The sequence below is a fragment of the Meriones unguiculatus genome, chromosome 16, assembly GCF_030254825.1.
Source record: "Meriones unguiculatus strain TT.TT164.6M chromosome 16, Bangor_MerUng_6.1, whole genome shotgun sequence".
Classification (NCBI taxonomy): domain Eukaryota; kingdom Metazoa; phylum Chordata; class Mammalia; order Rodentia; family Muridae; genus Meriones; species Meriones unguiculatus.
Genome location: NC_083363.1, coordinates 40,237,869 through 40,259,487, shown reverse-complemented (window position 1 = coordinate 40,259,487; position 21,619 = coordinate 40,237,869). Strand labels below are relative to the sequence as shown.

At 44.5% G+C, this 21,619-nt stretch overlaps 2 protein-coding genes across 4 annotated transcripts in view; both read right to left on the bottom strand.

Annotated features, from left to right (window-relative positions):
* Positions 1-6,989, bottom strand: part of LOC110556565 (adhesion G protein-coupled receptor F4) — a 35,760-nt gene extending 28,771 nt beyond the window's left edge. Inside the window, exon 1 of one of the 2 annotated variants that reach the window (XM_021650410.2) lies at positions 6,800-6,989. In XM_021650410.2, the coding sequence (XP_021506085.1) occupies positions 6,800-6,807 (8 nt within the window). In that variant the 5' untranslated portion in view covers positions 6,808-6,989. The remainder of the gene's footprint in view (positions 1-6,799) is intronic. The other variant, XM_021650411.2, reaches the window with a different exon arrangement.
* A 1,023-nt stretch (positions 6,990-8,012) lies between these two features.
* Positions 8,013-21,619, bottom strand: part of LOC110556564 (adhesion G-protein coupled receptor F2) — a 38,163-nt gene continuing 24,556 nt past the window's right edge. For both annotated transcript variants that reach the window (XM_021650409.2, XM_060369700.1), the window contains 4 exons: positions 18,709-18,750; positions 15,205-15,264; positions 12,716-12,792; positions 8,013-11,123 (listed from right to left, as the gene is read on the bottom strand). In XM_021650409.2, coding sequence (XP_021506084.1) covers positions 12,745-12,792; positions 15,205-15,264; positions 18,709-18,750 — 150 coding nt within the window. In that variant the 3' untranslated portion in view covers positions 8,013-11,123; positions 12,716-12,744. The remainder of the gene's footprint in view (positions 11,124-12,715; positions 12,793-15,204; positions 15,265-18,708; positions 18,751-21,619) is intronic.

Here is a 21,619-nt window from a genome sequence, read left to right as displayed (position 1 = left end):
AAGACACAAAAACGTTGCACTCAGCACAATTAGCTGCGTAGTTTCAATCATTTGTGTTATTGTAGCCTGAGATATGTGATGACATATCATTTGTTATGATAATTATATGTTAATTTTTTTTCAATCACATCAAATATTGGAGGAGAATTTGAAAGCTGTTATGCAACAGGAGTCACAGCATTTCTAATTTTTGCCTACTCTGGTTGGCAAGGATGAATGATCTAGATGCTTTCAGGTTGGTCTCGATGGGGTTTGTTTCAGTTCTTGTGAAAAAGAATTGAATGGGATCTACCTTTCTAGAACTCAGGTGTGACCAATGACAAAAGCTGGCCTGCTCCCTAAAGTAGCGAATAAGCTGGAAGAATGGGAATTAAAAGATAAAAAGAAGTGCTGTCCGAAAACTCACAAACAGAGGTTGTGAGACAACAGGAAGGAGGAAGCATTAAATTTACTTTTTATTTATACCTTCTTAGATTTACTATTGATAAATACTTGAGGTGAATTAAGGGCTGATGAGATGGCTCAGCGAATTAGATGTTCTTGTTCATGAGCCTGATGAGCAGAGTTGAATCTCCAGAACCCATTTAAAGAAATGAAAGAAGGAACCACTTCATGAAGCTGTCCCCTGACCTCACATGCACACTGTGACATGTACCTGCACACACACACACACACAAAAAAAAATAACTTACAATACTTGAAGTGAACTGTATATTTTGCATGATTCCAAAGTGAAACTTTTCTACAAAGGCATTAAATTAAACACTTCTCTAATCCTTAGCATTGTCTTATATGTTATAATAAAATATTTTTTAAAAAAATTTAAATACTACATTAACTGCAACCAAAAGGTGTAAGCTATTCAGGAAAGCAAAGCACAGCTTTCAGCCACGAGGCTCTGTCACCTGGCTGGACAGGTCAGTGGTTCTCGGTGGAGGCTGAGCGTTAGGCCTCGGCTCTGCTCTGCAGCGTGTTCAGCTTGTCGGCGGGGTATGTGCGTCCTTCACCTCTATTGCTAGGAACCATGGGTATAGCAGCAGAGAGGCTCCCGGGAGGAAGGTAGGCCACAGGCTACTTAAATCAAGACCTTAATCCAGAGATAGTTGCAAGTAAAAATGCTCACTTATCTTAGGAAAGGCCTTGGCTTCAGTCCTTATAGTGTGAAGGAGAGAGAGACACATACAGAAACAGAGCCTGAGACGGAGATAGAGAAACCCTAGTATCCTGTGAGGGAAAACATAATAAACAGGGTTCTAATAGAACAGTACCACAGTAGTGCGCATTCTCTCATATATATTCCCAAACATCCATATATATATGGGACAATTGCATATTACCTACCAATTATTTATGAACTATTTGCAATAGACACCAAGTATGAAAGAAAATGAAAGCAGAAAAAAATTTAACAATCTGGGCAGTTCTATCCACTGGCTTCAATTTTCCTTGAGAGTGCTGCCTGTTTTCCCCTGGGAGGCAGGGTAGGTTTCCTGTACATTGGATTAAGTGTCCTAAAGTAGGATTCTGTGGAACATTAGTTTCATGATATATAAAGATGTTCCACCATCAAGTCACTTACAAAACAAATTATACTAGCCCACACTCCCTCTTGCCATCAACACACACTCAGGCACGCACACACATGCACACACACACACACACACACACACAAAGGCACTGAAGTTCATCAAAAATATTGACTCATCCAAATTTTACCAAAATTACCTCAGCATCAAAAATTCTACTGGAGCTGAGGAGAGGTTGGATAGCTCAGAGATTACGTGCACTGGCTGCTCTTTCAGAAGACCCAGGTTCAATTCCCAGTACCCACAGGGCAGCTTGCAACCTTTTTTTTTAATTTTTTATTTAAATTTTATTAATTACACTTTATTCATTTTGTATCCCCCCATAAGCCCTCCCTCCTCTCCTCCTGATCCCACCCTCCCTCCCCTTTCTGCATTCATGCCCCTCCCCAAGTCCACTGATAGGGGAGGTCCTCCTCTCCTTCTTTCTGATCTTAGTCTATCAGTTCTCATCAGAAGTGGCTGCATTGTCATCTTCTGTGGACTGGTAAGGCTGCTCCCCCCTCAGGGGAAGGTGATCAAAGAGCAGGCCAATCAGACTATGTCAGAGGCAGTCCCTCTTCCCATCACTATGTAACTCACTTGGACACTAAACTGCCATGGGCTACATCTGTGCAGGGGTTCTAGGTTATCTCCATGAACAGTCCTTGGTTGGAGTATGAGTCTCTGGGAAGTTCCCTGTGTTCAAATTTTCTTGTTCTGTTGCTCTCCTTGTGGAGTTCCTGTCCTCTCCAGCTCTTGCTATTTCCCTCTTCTTACCTAAAATTCCATTCACTCTGCCCAACAGTTGGCCATCAAGCTCAGCATCTGCTTTGATAGTCTGCAGGGCAGAGGCTTTCAGAGGCCCTCTGTGGCAGGTTCCTAGGTTGTTTCCTGTTTTCTTCTGGCTTTCAGAGGCCCTCTGTAGCAGGTTCCTAGGTTGTTTCCTGTTTTCTTCTTCTTCTGATGTCCATCCTCTTTGCCTTTCAGGATGGGGATTGAGCATTTTAGTTAGGGTCCTCTCTTTTGCTTAATTTGTTTAGATGTACAGATTTTAGCGGGTTTATCCTGTTGTATGTCTATATGAGTGAGTATATACCGTGTGTGTCTTTTTGCTTTTGGGACAACTCACTCAGGATGATCCTTTCCAGGTCCCACCATTTACCTGCAAATTTCATGATTTCCTTATTTTTCATTGCTGAGTAATACTCCATTGTATAGATGTACCACAATTTCTGCATCCATTCTTCAGTTGAGGGGCATCTGGGCTGTTTCCGGCTTCTGGCTATTACAAATAAAGCTGCTACAAACATGGTTGAGAAATGTCCTTTTTGTGTACTTGAGCCTAGGAGTGGTATGGCTGGATCTTGAGGAAGCGCTATTCCTAGTTGTCTGAGAAAGCGCCAGATTGATTTCCAGAGTGGTTGTACAAGTTTACATTCCCACCAGCAGTGGAGAAGGGTTCTCCTTTCTCCACAACCTCTCCAGCATGTGTTGTCACTTGAGTTTTTGATCTTGGCCATTCTCATGGATGTAAGGTGAAATCTCAGGGTTGTTTTGATTTGCATTTCCGTAATGGCTAATGAGGTTGAGCATTTCTTTAAATGCTTCTCTGCCATTCGATATTCCTCTACAGAGAGTTCTCTGTTTAGCTCTGTTCCCCATTTTTTAAGTGGATTACTTGGTTTGCTGCTTTTCAGCTTCTTTAGTTCTTTATATATACTGGATACGAGTCCTTGTGTGGCTCAGGTCCGAGGGACCCTCTTTTGGCCTCTGCAGATACTACATGCATGTGGTGCACAGACATACGTACAAGCAAAACAGCCATAACACACTCTTTTCAAAGGCCTTGAGGGGCTGTCGAGATGGCTCAGGAGATAAGAGTCCCCAGTGCTCTTGCAAAGAACTCATTTCGGCTTCCAGTATCCATGCCAGGCGGCTCACAGCTACCTGTAACTCCAGCTCCGAGGGCTCTGCCTCTGTAGCCATCCTGTACTCGTGTGTACATATTCCCACACAGGCATACACATAATTAGAAACGAAGGTAAATCTTTGTAAATGCTTCGAGGACTGTAACGCTGCTATCACCTGAAAAGCGTGCCATCTCAGAGGAAAACACACTCGGCTATGTGTCTTTGGAGCCCAGGTCTATTTGTTGGGCATCTAGCCCGGTGCCCACCCTTAGGCCGGCATGTTCGTGGGAAGCCCTTGCCTCTTTCACACCAAAGCTCTGGAGAAAGAAGGAAAGATTCAGAAAAGAAAACCAAGAAGTAAACAAGATGCCAGTGAACTCTTATTTCGAGGTCATCTGCGGCAATGACGCAAATGGCGAGCTACTTGCCATTTGCAAAGAACCTCTCTCTGGTTTTTGTACCAGCCCCCGAGCGCGGGCAGATCCACGCCTTATTCATGGAGCGAACAGTACAAGGTACTAATTTCAGCGATAAAAGCCTCTGAGCCACCTAGCGTGGCAGTTTCTCAGGACCTATAAAAGTAATTGAAGCACACTCCAGCTCTCTCCTTCCCTCCGGAGCAGCTCGCCTCTCTCTGCACCTCCTGACAAAAGCGTGAATTGCCCTCTACCATCCACTTTCGCTTCTCACGCGATAATAAACAGCAATTCTGAGCTGCCAAATACAGCCAGGCTCCCTGTTGTAACCTAGTGATTACAGAGAGAAAAAAAACATGGCCTGGCCTTAAACGTTTAAGGGGAAAATGCAGCTAAATCCACTAGGCAGCCCGGAGTGGAGTATCTAAGTAACTACCCCTCCCTCACAACCAATTTACTGTCCTGGACATTGTGCACTCTCCAGCCAAGCCCTAATCACAGTGGAGCAAGAGAACCTGAGCAGAAGCAGGTCACAACTGAGAGGGGGAAAAATCAGGTTGCCATTAGCCAACTCTGTCTTCAGCCATTCAGAGTGGGAAATACTCCTTGAATAAATGAGTGAATGAATGACCCTGCAGATCAAATGAGTGTATAAAGATCCAGAGTAAAAACAACAACAACAAAAAATGTGTTGAATAAATGAGTGAGTAAGTGGTGAGTGAGTGAGTGAGTGAGTGAGTGAGTGAGTGAATGACCTTGCAGATTGAATGGGTGAATGAAGATCCAGAGAGGTAAACACTCATTGAATAAATGAATGAGTGAGTGAGTGATCCTGCAGATGGAATGGGTGAATGCAGACCCTTGCTCAGCGTCTGAGGGTTTGGCTCTAAACCACAAGGAAACCCCTCTGTCCTCAAGAAGCAGGTGGGCATCAGTAGCCTGCTTCAGACACCCACATTCTGACATATGTAGGTCTCTTCTAGAAAATGGGGTAAGCATTAGCACCAAACCTCTCCCTAATGCTATGCCATCTCAAATGCTCTTTGAATAGTTGTCATCTCGTTGTTTAGGAAATAACACTGACAGACATGGCTGCACGTGCTCAGTGAAGACACAAGGATCTTCCCTGCAGCTTTTCTTTCTCTGATCAAAGATGGAGATGAGAGGACCCCAGCATTTGAAACTCTTGATGAGTTTTGGAACCTGCTGAGTTTGGTAAAAATGTTCTCCCTTTTAGGTAGCCTCCATTTTTGTTGTACTGTTTGGACCCTGATTTAAAAAAAAAAAAAAAGGTTAATGTAGGAAGAGATATGGAGAAAGGAAAAGGAAGGAAAGAGAAGAAGAAATGGAGGAGAAGGAAGCAAGGCAGCGTGAGAACACAGTAGACTGACTACACATATGTCTCTCCCTGTAAGGAATCATAAAACACTGACCCTCTGGACAGACCATGCTCCTGAACACGGCCTCCTATTTGTTCCAGGTTTTCTGTGCATAGAAGCGAGTTTCTGAGTGAGTTGCAATTCCAAACAATAACCAGTCTGTCTGGGTCCTGGAACTCACTCCTGTCCCTCGCTGGATGAAGCTATAGGGTGAGTCATGCTCACTGAGGCGCTCCTCACCCGTCTCAACACGCCTGGTGAGAGCTGGCATCGGGCTCCCGACGAAAATAAGAAAAGGTCAGGCTGGGAACTGTCAAACAGATAGTGCGGAAGGATGACTGCCATGGGAGCTCTCAGACTTCCTGATGATGTCGCCTCCAGTGAAGTGCACAGGGCGAGAGGGAGGCACATTGTCTATTAACCTTGTGGACGGCAACTGGCTTCCTCCTCCCTGACCAATCCTCCTGGCTTATGAGAATGACTAATTCAGAAAGGTTAACTGGAGGATGAGGGACTCAAGAGTGAGGTGTGTGTGTGTCTGTGTGTGTGTGTGTTGTTCCCCTAAGCCTAATTCAATAACCATGTATTCTTACTCTGATTGTGTAATTAGAAGCTTGCTTATAACATCAAATAGTTAAATGCGCCTTTTATATTTTGACCTCAATCACTGAATCCCTTTTACTGGGTCTTTTCACCATGGATAAGGTGGAAAGAGAACTGAAGAGAACTACTAGAAATAGAATCAGACCAATCTCTTCTTGGCTATTTTAGATGACTTCCAGCAGTCCCCTTGTGACTGGATTCAAACTCTGATGGCTCTCAAGAATCACAGAATTCCACGGTTGGAAGGCATCCTCATCTCACCCACTGTCTTAAATACTTTAATAATTATCACGTAATTATCAGTGCTGGAGGTTTACTTCTCTGTTCTGTGAAGGAAGCTCACTGCAGAGCTGACCCTAAAGTTATAGAAAAATATAACACCCAGTGAAGCAAGAGCCAAACGCTCCTGCAATTGCCCTCTGAGTCCAGAGTACAGGCCTTCACGCAGCCCACACTGACCACTCAGACGAGGGGGGTGCTTTAGGGAGAGTTTTCAGCAGTAACTGGAAGGAATGTTTCCCTTTATGTTGCCATAAAGACAATCTGTCAGGTTCACACAAAAAAGAAGAAACAAGAATTTGAAAGCTTTGCATTCCATCTAAAGGGAGGGAATTGAAATTTATCTGGCATGAAGACGGTGCAGAGGCAGTGAGTCTAATTGCCTGACAGGACATTTTGCATTTTCACTCTGAGGAATAAGCAATTCAAGCCTGACAGATGACTCCATGAAGAAAGACAAATACAAAATAGACACTCCAACTCGGAGGTAGCCGAATTCTAAAAAGCATCGAGGGGTGGTGGGGGACACTGCACAGCCAAGCATTCCAGAAAACACGAGCCCAAATCACAGGTTTTCCCCATTCTGGAACAGGTGCAGAAAACAATCAGCTCTTCGCTAGGAACGGGCAATGGCATGGGTCACGTACTCACGCATTCAGGAAGTAGATCTAGCAGCCCAGAGACCAACAGCCACCCGGCAGGAGAGTCAGCATTGAACTCCTTACCACGGCGCCCCACCATTACGTGTCCACGCCGAAACCCTCCAGCCCTCTTCAGTGATAGTGACTTGTCTCAGCCCTTTGAAAAGCAAGTCCCCGAAGGCCCCAGTGAGAAGCAACTGCCTGTAATGAGAAGCCAATCTGGCCACACAGAAGCAACACAGCCCACAGCTTAGAGGATTGGGTAAGGTTGTGAATCATCCCACAGTGGGTCTGTCAAGCATGCCTAAGAGAAATTACAGGTTTCTCTTGGCTGAAGCGAATCCATTAAACTGAGTCACTTGTTTGTCCTTCGATTCTTTCTGGTCTTTATCTAAGATGATCACACGAGAGTCTGTGTTGCATCTTCCCTGGTGTAATTAGGACAACATGTCAGGTTGTGCCACCATTGTTTATGGTTTTTAAAAGGCTATTGTTGCATTTTACCTCTACCCATGAATTTGGAGAAAACCGACTGAGAAAGTGACCAGGAAATTATGCTCTAGCCTCTACCTTGGCGCCAGAGGGATTTATGGTTCTTTCTGTCTTTTTAAATTTATTTGTCTCACTGTGTATTTATTTATTTATTCTTGTGCACGGGTGCCATTGGCACGTGTGGAAGTCAGAGGATAACTTGCAGGAATCATGGGGCCCCGAGATCAAATTCAGGTCATCGGGCTGGGTGGCAAGTGCCTTTTCCCACTGAGCTGTCTTGTCAGCCCTATTTACTTATTCTTTTATTTCTAAGGATTGGGATGAGAAATTCTTTTGGAGCCGCTCCATGCCAATGGGTAACGATGAGCCAGAAAGCATAGCCTCCACCTGCAGAGAACTTCACCTGACCCAGCCTCCAACTGAGTAGTTGAACTGCTCTCCTCGCCACCAGAGTCCCATACATTCTGATTCTGACGTCTCCTGTTTATAAGCCTTCTTTCCCCCCAAGGGCTACTGTCATTCCCCACTTCTAAGTTCCGGTGGGGCGAGGCGGAAGGGTGGACCAAAGAAGAGAAATAAGTGAGAGGCGATGGTGTTACGTAACAGCTCAATGCAGGTTAAGGAAGCAACATTTGCACAAATGTGCCAGTTCTATGTAGGTCACCCATTAAATTCTGGGTCATTTGGGGACTCATTTGGGAGAGGGAAAAGAACCAGTCTCTAGCAGTTGTGTAATCCAAGGACTTTATTGGGCCTACTTATTTACTGAAACATCATTCTCTGTGTGTAAGACACAGGAGCCCTATCAGCAGGCAGAAGAAAGTTACAAAGTGGTTCCCAAATGTAAAGTCGGCCTGTTCCTAGAGACTCGCAACCGTATCTGGGAAAGAAAACGTACATAGAGAAAAAGACCAAACCAAACAAACAGTATAGCACAGCAACTACTAACGGAAAGCGAACAGCATGGATTATCAGTGTTCTAAGAAATTATGTGGAGGCCCCAGTCAGAGAGGACTCCTCAGAGAAGGCAGAAAGTAAAGCCAGGCTTAGCAACACCACAAAATGAGTGGAGCTCCGTGGTAGACGCTCCTGTCCCTCTAGAGTGGAACTTTGCTTTATAATCGGGCAACACGAGGTAACAGGCCCATTCCATGAGCTTCGGTGGGTTGTACTGGTTCCTAACCCTAGTGTCATGCAGACAAGATCAGATGCTTCGTTGTTTTACTTAGGGGTCAATTAACTCGTTCCCACAAGGAGATCCTCATTCAAACTCATGGCGGAGGACACAGCCGTGTGTTTACTCGTGAGTGTGTATGTATTTGTATGTGCATGTATTCACAGGCACTCTAATAAAAGAAAGTGACATTTTGGCCAGCGAGTATTATTTCCAGGTGCTATTATAAATACTTCACTGTTTTTGAATTATCGCAATAATCCTAGGAGGTAGACTCACTTGTCCCCCACTTACAAGGGAGGAAACCAAATTCTAAAGAATTCAAGTGATTTTTTTTTCCAAGCAGGGCCATGTAATAAGTGTTCATTCGAGCCATGAAACTGCTTCAGAACAATGTCGCCTGGGGCCACCATCACATCTTTGTGGTATGAGAGCGGGATACTACATGTGTCTCTCTTGAAGGTCACACAAGTCATCTTCGTCTGTGTAGGCCTCGACATCTTGCAAGACACTGCATTGTGGGTTTGGGGCTAGAATTCTTCAAGAGATTCCCCAGGAATGCCAGAGGGGTCCTCTGAGCATCCGTGGGCCTTTCCTGCTTACTGATACCACCTGCTGTCACACTGAGTGAGTACCCCTGAGTTGAGAGCGGTCAAGCCAGACACACCTGCTCAACACATAACGCAAAGAAAAGATGATGGCCTCCTCTCTCGCTGTGCTCGGACTTCTCATTGCTAAGCAGGACAATACTTAGTCTTTTCTAAGCTTTGCACACATGTCCGTTCTTCTACCCACCTAGCTATGTGAGCCTCCGTCTTGACTTTATTTCATCGACCATAAGCAAGTGCTATTTCGTGATGCTGCAGTATCTGTACCGAGGAAGAGCCAGCATTGTATCTACCCCATCTTCTTCATTTAAAGAGATCTGGGAATATGTTGGAGTGAAACTGACTAAATCACCTCTGACACACAAAAAGCATGCCATATCCCAACACAAGCAACCCCAGTGGAAAGAGAACTCTTTGTCCTAGCTAGAATATCGTTTCCCAGCTTCTAACTGAACTTCACTATAAGTATGCCCTTTCAAACTTCCCTACTTAAAAGAAGATTTATTTTTGCTTTGTTAACTGGGGTGTGGATAGGCTAGGGAGATGGCTATTAGTAAGAGAACTTACTGTACCCCCAAATCCACATCAAATACAGGTATAGCCATGGCCACCTCTAACCTGTGGGTGGCAGATACAGGGGGGTCACTGGCACTTGCTGGCTGCCAGTCTAGCTCCAGGTTCAGTGAGAGACCTTATTTCAAAGAAATAAGGCAGAGGGTGACACAGCAGAACATCCTGAACTTCTAAGGAATTCTCACAGCTGTGTAGAGACACCAAAACCCATCCGTGTTTTGTCTTGGTTGTAGTTGGGGATTTTGCTTTTGGGTTTGCATCTCTCTCTCTCTCTCTCTCTCTCTCTCTCTGTGTGTGTGTGTGTGTGTGTGTGTGTGTGTGTGTGTGTGTGTGGTTTTATTTTTGTCTTATGAGGAGGTTGATTGTTTTTTTAGACAACGTCTTAGCCGTTAGTTTTGGCCCTTCTGGAACTCACCATATTAACCAAGATGGCCTCAAACTCACAGCAGCTCTCTGTGTCCCTGCCTCCCAAGCTCTGGGATTCCAATAATGCCCACCATGCCCAGCTTCCCATCTGTAATAGAACATCAATACTGCTGGCCTCTAGATAGGTCAAATTGGACCTTCTGCCTATGTCACTTTGTCTTTAGTCCCTGCTTTTCTTCAGGAGCAGCTGCCTTTGGGCTTGCTTCAGAGAGGACTTCTACCCTTGGCATTGTTTTCTGTCAGGTGACATCTGCTTTGAATGTTTAATGTGTTTACATACAGCTAGAAAAATGAGTAACACTGCACTTGAAATACACTATTTCCTCTTCCCCACTCAGGTTCCAGCAGCCTCCCACTTCTGAAAATGTAAACAGAAAGCCCCTTGGAGTTCCCATGCTCTGGGAGAGAAAGTGCAACACTGAAAGCCAATAGAGTTGGCTCAGGCTAGCAGAGCCGTGGGTCACAGCTCCAGGCTTCTGTCTCATCTTAAAACAGGCGTCATGTCCGATTCAAACACTCAGCAGTTTTCACTTGGTTTACTGTCAAAGAAGAGGCAGGCTGACAACCTAAATAATTGCCTCTGACTTTGAAAAAGTAGAACATACTGGCAGATGGGTACCTTCTATATGAGAACCGGCGGCGAGCTATTTAGTGTCAGTGTGACTGTTGGCGTCTACTCTTCAGAGACCTCCTTCAGAATCCCATAGGTAGCAGCCTAGGCCACCTTTGCTAGGATAAGCAGAGCTCTCTCCCTTAGGATCAGTGTGACCCAGCAGTGTAGAGGTGGAGGCATTTGTGAGACGCTGTCACTGTGGCCTGCTTTGTCTTCCTGTCCCTTGCGGACGCTTAGTGTGTTGTATACAGATTTGCAGTTGGTGGCCAAGACATGTTGAGAAGCACAGAACAGCTTAGACAGAGGGGCCTTCGTGCTTTCCCGTGTCACCCCCTCCTCCGTCGGCTCTGCAGCGTGGGAGGTTTTCTTCAAAGTGCCCAGTGACAAGAAGACAGAGATGACGTGCATGCTTCCTCAGACACTGCCGTTCCAGGAGTGAGCAACCTTGTCAAGAACAGAAGACCACAGCTTAAACATACAAGTAATGTGACACAGATGCTTCACACTTGCACACTGAGTTTGCTCTGTAGAAGCCCCTTTGGCAGAGCCCAGCTGCCAGATGGACTGTATAAACCTCTTTGAAACCCAGGAAATTGTCTTGTCCTATTTTCTGCGGATGCTGAGTTGGAAGCCTTGCCTTTCTCTCACAGGATGCCGTGAGGCGAGCACTCAGGTAGCACAGGTTAGCCTCAAGCCTTTTATGTAATTGAGGGTGACCTCAAATTTCCTGGTCCTCCTGGGATTACGGCTGCATGTGTTAAGCACAGCTGGACCCACTTCCTTCGAAGTATAACTCCTCTCAGAAAACAGTCAGTTCTCCCTGTCAAGGCCTCAAAGGCTGCTGGAGACTGGTTGTGTGGATTAGGAGAGGGAGTCTCTCTTTACACACCGGAGTGCCTCTCTCTGCATCTCTGTTTCTCGGCACTCTGTGGGAGTGTGTGTACATCATCCTCACCACGTCATTCTGCGTTTCTCTGGGTTTCCAAGACACCTTTCACCCTCTCCACATAGATCTCCCATCCCTTCGAGTCTTCCCTTGGATATGAGTGTCTCTGCCTTCCACCCTGTTGTTCTAAAGCCTGCATGTGTCCAAGCCTGAGCTACCCTGTCCCCCTATGTGGCTCTAAATTTCTCTAACTCTAGTTCCCTAATGACTCTCCAGCTTCTACATCCCCACCCTACAGCAACCTTTCAATATTGTCAGTCATAATTCCTTGACTTTTTAAGACTAGGGAAAGGAAAAGGACCACAGTAGGAGATCTGGGGACATTGTTGATGTGAAATGTCCTTAGGGTGGAAAACCAGAGACGAGATGGAGCAGAGGTAGCAGAGAAGAGGAGGCTCTCTACTCAGCCTTCTTATGCACACCCAGGCCAAGACATACGTCTTTTCAGACATGCCTTACTGTTTTATGGAACAACAGAAAAATCAGTAACCCAAGAAATGAAAGCTATGCCTTAGCCAGGCAAGAATCAAGAGAATTTCTTTCTTTTTTTTTTTAATTTGACATAACTTTATTCTATAGTTTTATTCCATAGTATGTATGTGTGTATATATATATATATATATATATATATATATATAAAATCAACACTTGTGTGTTTATATATTTTTTTCAATTTATTTTTTCTTTTATTTTTTTAAATTTTTTTATTATGACCTCTACTCTTGCCTGATGCGTCTAAAACAAAAAGGGGGAACTGTAGAGAGCTGCGTAATGCCGCGCCTTAAAGTTGGAGCTGGTTTCCACCTTCCACCTTCCCGATGGTGAGTGCTCTCTGTCACGAACAACTCCACATTTGGCTAAGGCTGAGGATCTGGCTTGCTTCCATGTATGTGGACCTATCTGCATTGCCCATGTGGCATGCTGGGGCTGGCTACCTAGAGGCTATTTAAGCTGTGGGCTGGCTTTCCCCAGGGTCAGATGATTGTTCAAGGTTCCTGAATAAACTGCATTGAGAATTTCTTTCTAATCGTAATCAAAGAAATATCATAAACACAAAGCTTACTCGGAGACCCTCTTGCTGCATACTCACCTCCCATGTTAGGGATGCATCCTAGTTTGTTAGCTTGGCCCTTTGGTAGGATGACAAGAGAATTCAGAGGAAAGGTCCTGTTGGGGACAAAATATAATTAGCAGTCAGTTGACAATTTTCCCAGAGATTCTAGGTGCACAGACAATCAGAGGCATAGCACATTGTCTTATTCCTGCACATCACTCCCTCCTTTCCTGTTTATATTAAAACTAACAACATAGTAACAGTTTAGTCCACGGGTTCCTTCTCCCCCATAGCCTGTCACCAAGAGAGTTCCACATGGAAGAAGAGGAGGAAGAAAATGAGGACGAAGAGGACAAGAAACAAGAGAAGGAGGAAGAGGAGGAGGAAGAAGAAAGGAAAAAGAAGAGAGGAGAGGAGAGGAACAGAGAAGAGAGGACAGGAGGGGGAGGAGAAGAGAGGGGAGGAGAGGAAAGGATAGGAGAGAAGGGGAAGGGAGGAGGGGAGAGGGCCTAGAAAGTGGGAGAGGACAGCAAGCTGGTGTCCTGCACTCAGCTTATTCTGCATCACAGCTACTGCAACCCTCAATATTAAAATCCCATTTCACCATTGTGATAACCACGTGCCAAAGGACCTTTTGGGCATATTTTAGACACGAATTGTCTAAAGAGGCAAGAGATTCAGATTTACATTTTGTCAGACCCGTGGCTACACGACCATGGGCTAGCTCATTTTGTCAGCTACAAAACGAACAAGCACATGTCCTGAGGGTTAGGGAATTGGGACTGGTCCTGTCCAGGTGAGTGTGACAGAGGAGTTAAGTCTGGACTGAAGAAGATTGCTACCAGGGGTTAGAGGCCTTCAGAGCAGAACAGAAAAAAACTGGGGACCCTGCTTCGGCACTCAGGTAAAGGTGTGAAAGCTAACGACAGGCAATGGCCTAAAGCTGCTGAGCAGAACGAACAAAGGAATGCAAGATTAAGAGTAAATGTATGTTGTAGTAGGGTCAGAGGCTCATAACGCTGGCCACATACTAGAACCGCTGCAGAGCTTAAAATAGATGCTTAGGCTCAAGCCTCAAGTGTTTATGGTTTAATTTTTGAGTGAGGCATGGAATGTGGTTTGGTGTGGGTTCTGCCCCTCCCCCTGCTTAGGCTTTCAAGATGTTTCTAAGGTACAACTAACATCAAAAACCACTGACCCAGACCATGAACAATAATAAGAGGCCTAGGTGTCTTTCTGACTTATGTAAAAACTAGATATGTGGACAAAATGGCTGTTTTCTTAGACATTGAGGCCAGAATTTCCTGATGGGGGGCCCAAACAGATCATTCTAAAAACACACAAGGAAAGGACCGAGGCTAGTACTTTGGAAGAGATATGAAATAGTCAGGCCAAGTGAGAAAAGAGAGGCTGTGGGGGTTTGAATGAGAATGCCCCCCTCCTATCTGTAATAGAACATCAATAATACTGGCCTCTAGATAGGACAGCTTGGGCCATCTGCCTGTGTCCCTTTGTCTTTAGTCTCTGCTTTGCCTTTGTCCATAGGCTCATAGATTTGAATACTTGGTCACCAGGTAGTGGCACAATCAGAAAAGATTAGGAGGTGTGGCCTTGTGGAAGACGTGTCTATTCTTAGTTAATTTGCCCCTCCCCCCCCCTTTTGAATGGGGAAAGAATAAAGAGAAGTCAGTTCTCTCCATCGTATGAAAGACCAAGAACTAAGAATGTGACCAAAGCTCGGCTAAAAGTAAAGAGGAAGAGAATAGGAAAACAGAAGAGACAAGCTGTAGGAAAGGGAGTGGGAAGACAGATAGGGAAATGAGAGGCGATGCACTCAGCCCTGAGTGCCAGGCATACAGATCAACAAGGCCGAGAAATGGCAGACGGTGAGCCAAAGCTGTGGATCACCTTTCGTGGTTGGGTTTGTTCCTTAGGTCAACCCTGAGTCCCTTCTGCTGATTTGTAAACATTTTCAGGTCTTCCCTCACTCAGAACGGTCCTGCATCACAATAGAGCTTATAAATTATACAAAGAGGAGACGGGTTAAAGGCATGGCATAGTCCAGTCCCCACCATGACTGAACCACCCCTGTCACATCCCTGAACTGGCCCTGTGCCTCCGCCTCCAACACTAAAGTAACCATGGCAACTGTGTCCCTGATAATCAAGCTCCCAGAAAGTTTTTTGTGTAGGGTTTTAGTGTGTGTTTTCCTTGGATTTTCACTTTGCATGTGACCCAACAGACCAGGAACAGACAGAATCACCAGGCTGTTCTGGGAGCCTGGGACCCTTTGTCTCCTCTCATTTCTCCTTCTCATCATCTGCTTCCTATTTCGTGGTCCATGCCTACAATGCCTGCCACCTCATCACCTCCTCTTTACACATTTAAGCTGACTTTCGTCTTCATATTTGGACATCATACTCCATAAAGGTTCTGAACAGCTCAAAGAAGCACCCAGCCAGGAAAAATCCACACCAAAAGGTTTTACATTGTTGCTTTGTCAAACGAATGAATATAGTGTTTACCTCTGATACTCTGGAGATCCATTTGGCAGATGTTACTCGACTCTTTAAGGCTTCTCTTATCTGGAAATTTAACAAAATGAGTTAATAATTAAACTTTTATAAGACGTTAACAATGTGCTTGGACTGGACAAATACTGCAGCAAGGGAACGGGTGGCCAGCTGGGTCTTTTTGGAGGGATCAGTAACATGGTGAAGTGAGTTAAAGAAAATTAGAGGGGGTGAGGAAGGACAGGAATGGTGGATGCAGACACGTGTCCTCAGTCTTAAACATGGACCGAGTGGTGAAGAAGCAAGGTTACGCAAGCTCAGGGACTCTAGTTACAGCTTTGGAATTGTTTTTTGAACCAGCAAAATAGTTCATCACATCTTATTGTGTGTCAGTTATTCACATCTTTTATAAAGGAGAAAAATGTACTAGACAATGCATCAATGGGTCCAGAACTAAGAAAACGATGATAATAACAATGATGTTGACGATAATGATGATTTTATTATTTTACAGTGTTTTTTCTACATGTCATCCAATTTTATGAAGAAAGTAACTTTGAAAGATTGTTATTATTGCCCCCAATATACAGCTGGGGATGGTGAAACTCCAAGATTAAATGACATCCAAGGTCAGTAAACTGCAAAATCCAGGGCTTGGATTCATGTCCGTCAATTGTAGATCATCCTGCCTTCCTCCTCGAGTCTGTCCTGTTACCTTCCTCTTTCTCTTCTGCCATGGCCTGCCACACACTGACTTTGCACTAATGCTTGCAAAAGCCCTTCGTCTCAGGGAGACCTCATCCCACCCTGAAGACGCAAGTCTTTGCTACAAGTTTGTAAAAGAGGGAAGTGCTCCTGGGGTCCACTGAGATCCCTGAAGCCATATTGGTGCTTATATTGGTATTTCCTGCTCTGGTCCTTTTGTAAATTCTATGTTTCATAATGCACATACTATTTATTAGAAATTATATTAGTAGAAATTATATTGATATTAATAGAAAGTGCACTTCGGAAGACATGCTCAGTTTTCAGCTGATCCCAGCATTTCAAGACTCCTCGTTCATATTCCTTTACCTCCATTAACCAGGTCTATTCCTATGCCACCTCCTGCACTTGTCTTTCACATTTTAATTTTAAGTGGTGAGATTCTGATCGTTACAGAGGCTGCACAGCCTGGAATCCTTTGCACATCTCACAGCACCTAACTCTGCACTCAGAGCACAGGTGCTACCGTTATTTGACTAGATAGATAGATAGATAGTCAAATATATATACGTATAAATTACATGTATTAGTTATGTGTATTAGTCACAGTCACCAGACACACAACCCTGGCCATTATGACTGTGGGGTATCGCAAACGGTTTCAGTGTGTTTTCACTTGTAAGGTTGCTTTACAGATTTTTTTTTTTAAATCTGGGACTCATATGCACTGTGGAGTTCAGCTAGAATACATGCTCACCACGGAAGGAGCTTGCATCAAAGCGAGCCCGTGCTAAGCTGAAATAAGCTCTAGTCACAGCTGCACTTGGTCTGCCTATCTGCTGAGCAGCGGCTTTGTGACACCAGGGAATGTCGCCTGTCTTCCATGGTAAGCTCACAGCTGACTCAGAGCTGCGGCTCCATGCCACTGCCCTGTCTGGTGAGAGAGCGCCGCGATGAATAAGGCTAGCCCAGGAAAGAAGCTCCGTCCAAAAGAGAGTTTCTGCTGAATGGACGCCATCTTGCACAGTCATAAACTCAAAAGTGTAAGAGTTGAAATGTTGTCTACCTGATTATGTTTACACGTAGAAATATCAAGCACAACTTCGTTTTACCTCTAAGTAACCTTTAGGTTGACATAGCATCTTGGTATGACAATGAAAGGACATTTTTTTTTAAATTCCTCTCACAAACTTTTGATGCTAACATCACAATAGCACTGATAGTTTAAAAATGTAACACCCTAAAGTAAATGTAGGTATTTTTCTTTCAATTCTTTTGGTGTTATTTCTTTTTTACTGTTTTTTTTTAAAAACTTTTAATTTTTGTTTTAAACTTTTTACTCTACGGCTGTGAACTGTTCACCGGCAGATACATCGCCATACTATGTGCGTGCAGTGCCGCTGGAGGCCAGGAGAGGGCATCAGATCCCCTGTACTGGAGTAATTGATTGTGAGCCTTCAAGTGTTAGGAATTGAACCCCTTGGGGTCTCTCATTGAGCAGGTGTGTTGTGCCCGAGGGAGCGGGGGTGCTATTTCTGGTGTATGGCTTTCAAATCCAAGAGACATCTCCCCAAAATCTTATTGTTAGATTGAACTAATTCCATTTCTAATGCCACAAGAAGTCAGAGCAGGATCTCGAGCAAGCTGTTTCTTTGCCAAGTCTCTCTCTCTTTTTTTTTTTTTCTGTGAGACAGAATAAAAATCCCCTGGACTATTTTGAGGCTTAGAGCTAAGGTGTATAAAATGTGTATCTTCAAAAGCTCTTGAAAGGTAATAAGAATCACCAGCATTAAAAGAACCAGAAGGGGCTGGAGAAAAGGATCGGTGGTTAAGAGCATTGGCTGTCTTCCAGACCAGGATTCAATTCTGAGCACCTCTCTGGCAGCTCACAACTTTCGGTAACTTTAGTTCCAGGTGGATCCAACGCCCTCTTCTGGCCTCTGCAGGCACTACACCTGCTTGATACCCAGACATCATTTCAGGCAAACACTCATACACATAAAAATAAGATCTCCCTCTTGATTAGTCTCTTTAGGTGTACAGATTTTAGTAGGTTTATCTTATATTATACGTCTATATGAGCAAGTCAGGAGCCTGTCACAGAGGACCTCTAAAAAGCTCTGCCCTGCAGACTATCAATGTAGATGCTGAGACTTATGAGCAACCTTTGGGCAGAGTGCAGGGAATCTTAGGAAAGAAGTAGGAAACAGTAAGATCTGGAGAAGACAGGAACTCCACAAGGAGAGCAACAGAACCAAAAAATCTGAGCACAGGGGTCTTTTCTGAGACTGATATTCCAACCAAGGACTATGCGTGGAGATAACCTAAGACCCCTGCACAGATGTAGCCCATGGCAGTTCAGTATCCAAGTGGGTTCCATTATAATAGGAACAGGGACTGTCTCTGACATGAACTGATTGGCCTGCTCTTTAATTTCCTCCCCCTGAGGGGGAAGCAGCATTACCAGGCCACAGAAGAAGATAATACAGCCACTCCTGATAAGACCTAATTGACTAGGATCAGAAGGAAGGAAAAGAAGTCCTCCCCTATCAGTGGACTTGGGGAGGGGCATGCATGCAGAGGGTGGAAGAAGAGAGGGATTGGGATGGGAGGAGAGAGAGAACCACAGGGGTGATACAAAGTGAATAAAGTGTAATTAATAAAGAAAATAAATAAATAAATAGAATCTCAAAATAATTTTTTTAAAGAGATGACTGAAGCTTTGAGGTCAAAGTTCAATAAATTCTTCACAAGTCAGCATTTCAGGCCAAGTATTCGATACGGGGAAATCAAGAATGGTTTGTACAGTACCTTTGGATCCAGGATTGTTCCAAACACCAAGATGAAGAAACCCTGTGGAAGATAAAGGGGAAGGTAAATCCATTTACAATACAATGATGGTAAGAATAACAAAAGTCACCTTGCTTCTATTCTGGCCATACGGAAACAACTCTATCCCATCTTCTTGTTCCCTAGTCTAAGGCCACAGTGCCTACTCATTTGTCCAGCAGATACTGTCTAAAGCAACAACGACAGAAGCTGCTTCATGCAGGGACATCTTAGAAAGCTCAGGTTGAGGGACGTGAAAACGTTTCTCATTTGTCAGGAGCTGCTCCCCTCCAGCACGATGTAGAGGAGATACTAGGCAATGTAGACTTGCAGACTCTGAACAGTAACAAATGACAGACGCTCCCACGGCACAGAGAAGAGCAGGCGTGCTCATAATCTCCTCACAGCATGCACGCAGAGGGAGACCCCAACAGTGAAAAGACGACCATCTTCGACAGCTACAACCCACATGGGTTTTTGTTTTCGTATTTTCCCTTTTCCCCTAAGAGCAATACAAAACCTCCCTGGCGGAAGGCACGTAAGAGGATAGCTCCATTTTTTCTGATAAGGAAAAGGAAGTTCCAGGAACTTTTAAAACCCCACCTTTTAAAATGCTGTAGACAGCAACGTCCCTTACACACACTTCTTGGATGCTAAATGGCTTGGGTGGTGGATGGAAAGGGAAAGAGGAGGTGCCCTTCCTTTCAGGCACTCACTTGCTAAAGCGCTCTGGTTTCATAAGTGAACATGAGCCCAGTCAGTGAGACACAACTGGCACCATGAAGATGTCCCAGCCAGTTGTTGAACAGGGCGAACTACGGGCTGTTGCCGCCACAATTTGTTGGAAAGGCGGCCGACAGATGGAGGGTGACAAGAACCAGTCTGAAGCCAGGCGGGTCACTCATTCCTCTAACGTACTCAGATGCACATCACCATACAGACAGTAGGTAACTACCCAAGCTTGGTCTGCAGGGGGAGCGTTACCACGTTGTATGCGTGTGTGAACTCTTCTTTTAGAAATGCTTGGGACTGTTTAATTTTGCTTCCTATTGACATGCGTGTGCACATGTGCTCATGTATGTGTGTGTGTTTGTGCGGCTGTAACTGCGGGTGGGTGGCTGAGCCAGGGGGTGCTATGGCAAACATGTGGAAGTCAGAGGATTGCTCTCAGGCATCAGTTTTGCCTGTCCACATTGTTGAGTGGGAGTTTCTCTTATTTCTGCCGTGTTGCATATTCCATTCTAGCTGGTCCACAGGCTTCGGGCCAGGTCGGTCTTGACTTTCCATCTTGTGGGAGAAGTGCAGGGTAGCAGATGCTCACCATGGCATACGGCTTTTTACATGGGTTGCAGGGGCGTGACTCAGGTTTGACAGGCTTGCAGAGCAAGTGCCTTTACCTGCTGAGCCATCTCACTTGCCCTCACTCTCTTGAACCTACGATGGTCGTTAACTCTAGTGTTAAAACACCATGGTTGACACAAATCATTAGTCTACAAAGAATTATTCTTGTAAAGATGCTTGGAACAGACACATCCGAGTCTCTTTCGGTACTACAGATACATTTAAAAAATCAGAATATTAATGAAATTGGCCCAGAAACTTTTTTTTTTTAATTTGGTGTGACGGTTTGAACAGGAATGGCCCCCAAAGGCCAATTGGTTTGAATGCTCAGTAGAACTGTTTGGAAAGGATTAGGAGCATTGCCTTGTTGGAGTAGGTGTGGCCTTATTGGAATTGGTATGTCACTGGGGGTGGGCATGGAGATTTTAAAAGCCCAGGCCAAGCTCAACTTCTCAGTCTCTTCCTGCAACCTGCTGATCAGGATGTAAGGCTTTCAGCTACTGCTCCAGCACCATGCCTGTCTGCCTCCAGCATGATAATCATGGGCAAACACTCTAAAACTGTAAGCAAGCCTCCAGTCAAACGCTTTCTTTAAACAGTTGTATTGGTCACATCCAAGAACCACAACTGTAGAACATTTCCTCTACACAAATTTGTGGGGTTTTGGTTTTGTTTTGCTTTCTGGTTTTGTTTTGGTTTTGGCTGAAGGACTGAAAAGACTGTTTCCCCTCATCAGGGTTTAATTCACTGGGGTTGTTTTAATGTATTTGTATATTCAACCTTTAAAATGATGATTGGCCCCGGGCATGGCGGCATATATCTTTAATCCAAACACTCAGGAGGCAGAGGCAAGTAGATATCTGTGAGTTCAAGTCAGCCTGGGCTACAGAGAGAGTTCCAGAATAGTCAGGACTACATAAGGAGACCCTGTCTCAAAAATAATAATAATAATAATAATAATAATAATAGTAATAATACGCACAAAACAAATATGTGTTGATTCTCTATTCAGATGTGCATTTATTTAATAACTTCATGTGGTTTCTTTGTGTGGAGGAGGTACTGGGGATTGAACTAGGAGCTTTGGGCATCCCAGAGGCAAGGACTCTACCGCTAAACCACATACCAAGCCCTCACAACTTTATTTCCCACCCTGAGTCTATATAGCCACAAATACGCAACATTAAAATATTCCATTAAAATCACTTTTCATTAGTTTCTGCCACCTTGTAGAGAGTTTACTCAAGAGTTCAGTATCTAGCACAGAAGATACGAGAAAATAAACCTGAAAAAGAAAACCGGCAGGAGAAGAGTCCTCCCATTTCTTTTAGTGGACAAAGCACAGCTTCATCGGATAAGGTTGAGGTTTTAGTGTATAATCCTTTATTCTCCTACTAAAATATCTTCAGGAGAAGAAGCTGTCCCAAAATCCCACCCAGCCCACAACAGCTCTCGATAAACACGGGAAAGAAGAGTGGCAGCAATGACTGTGGTACCCAAGGCAGCCACCAGCTCCATGCTATTACTTCCACAGCCAAAAGGCTGGGCAGAC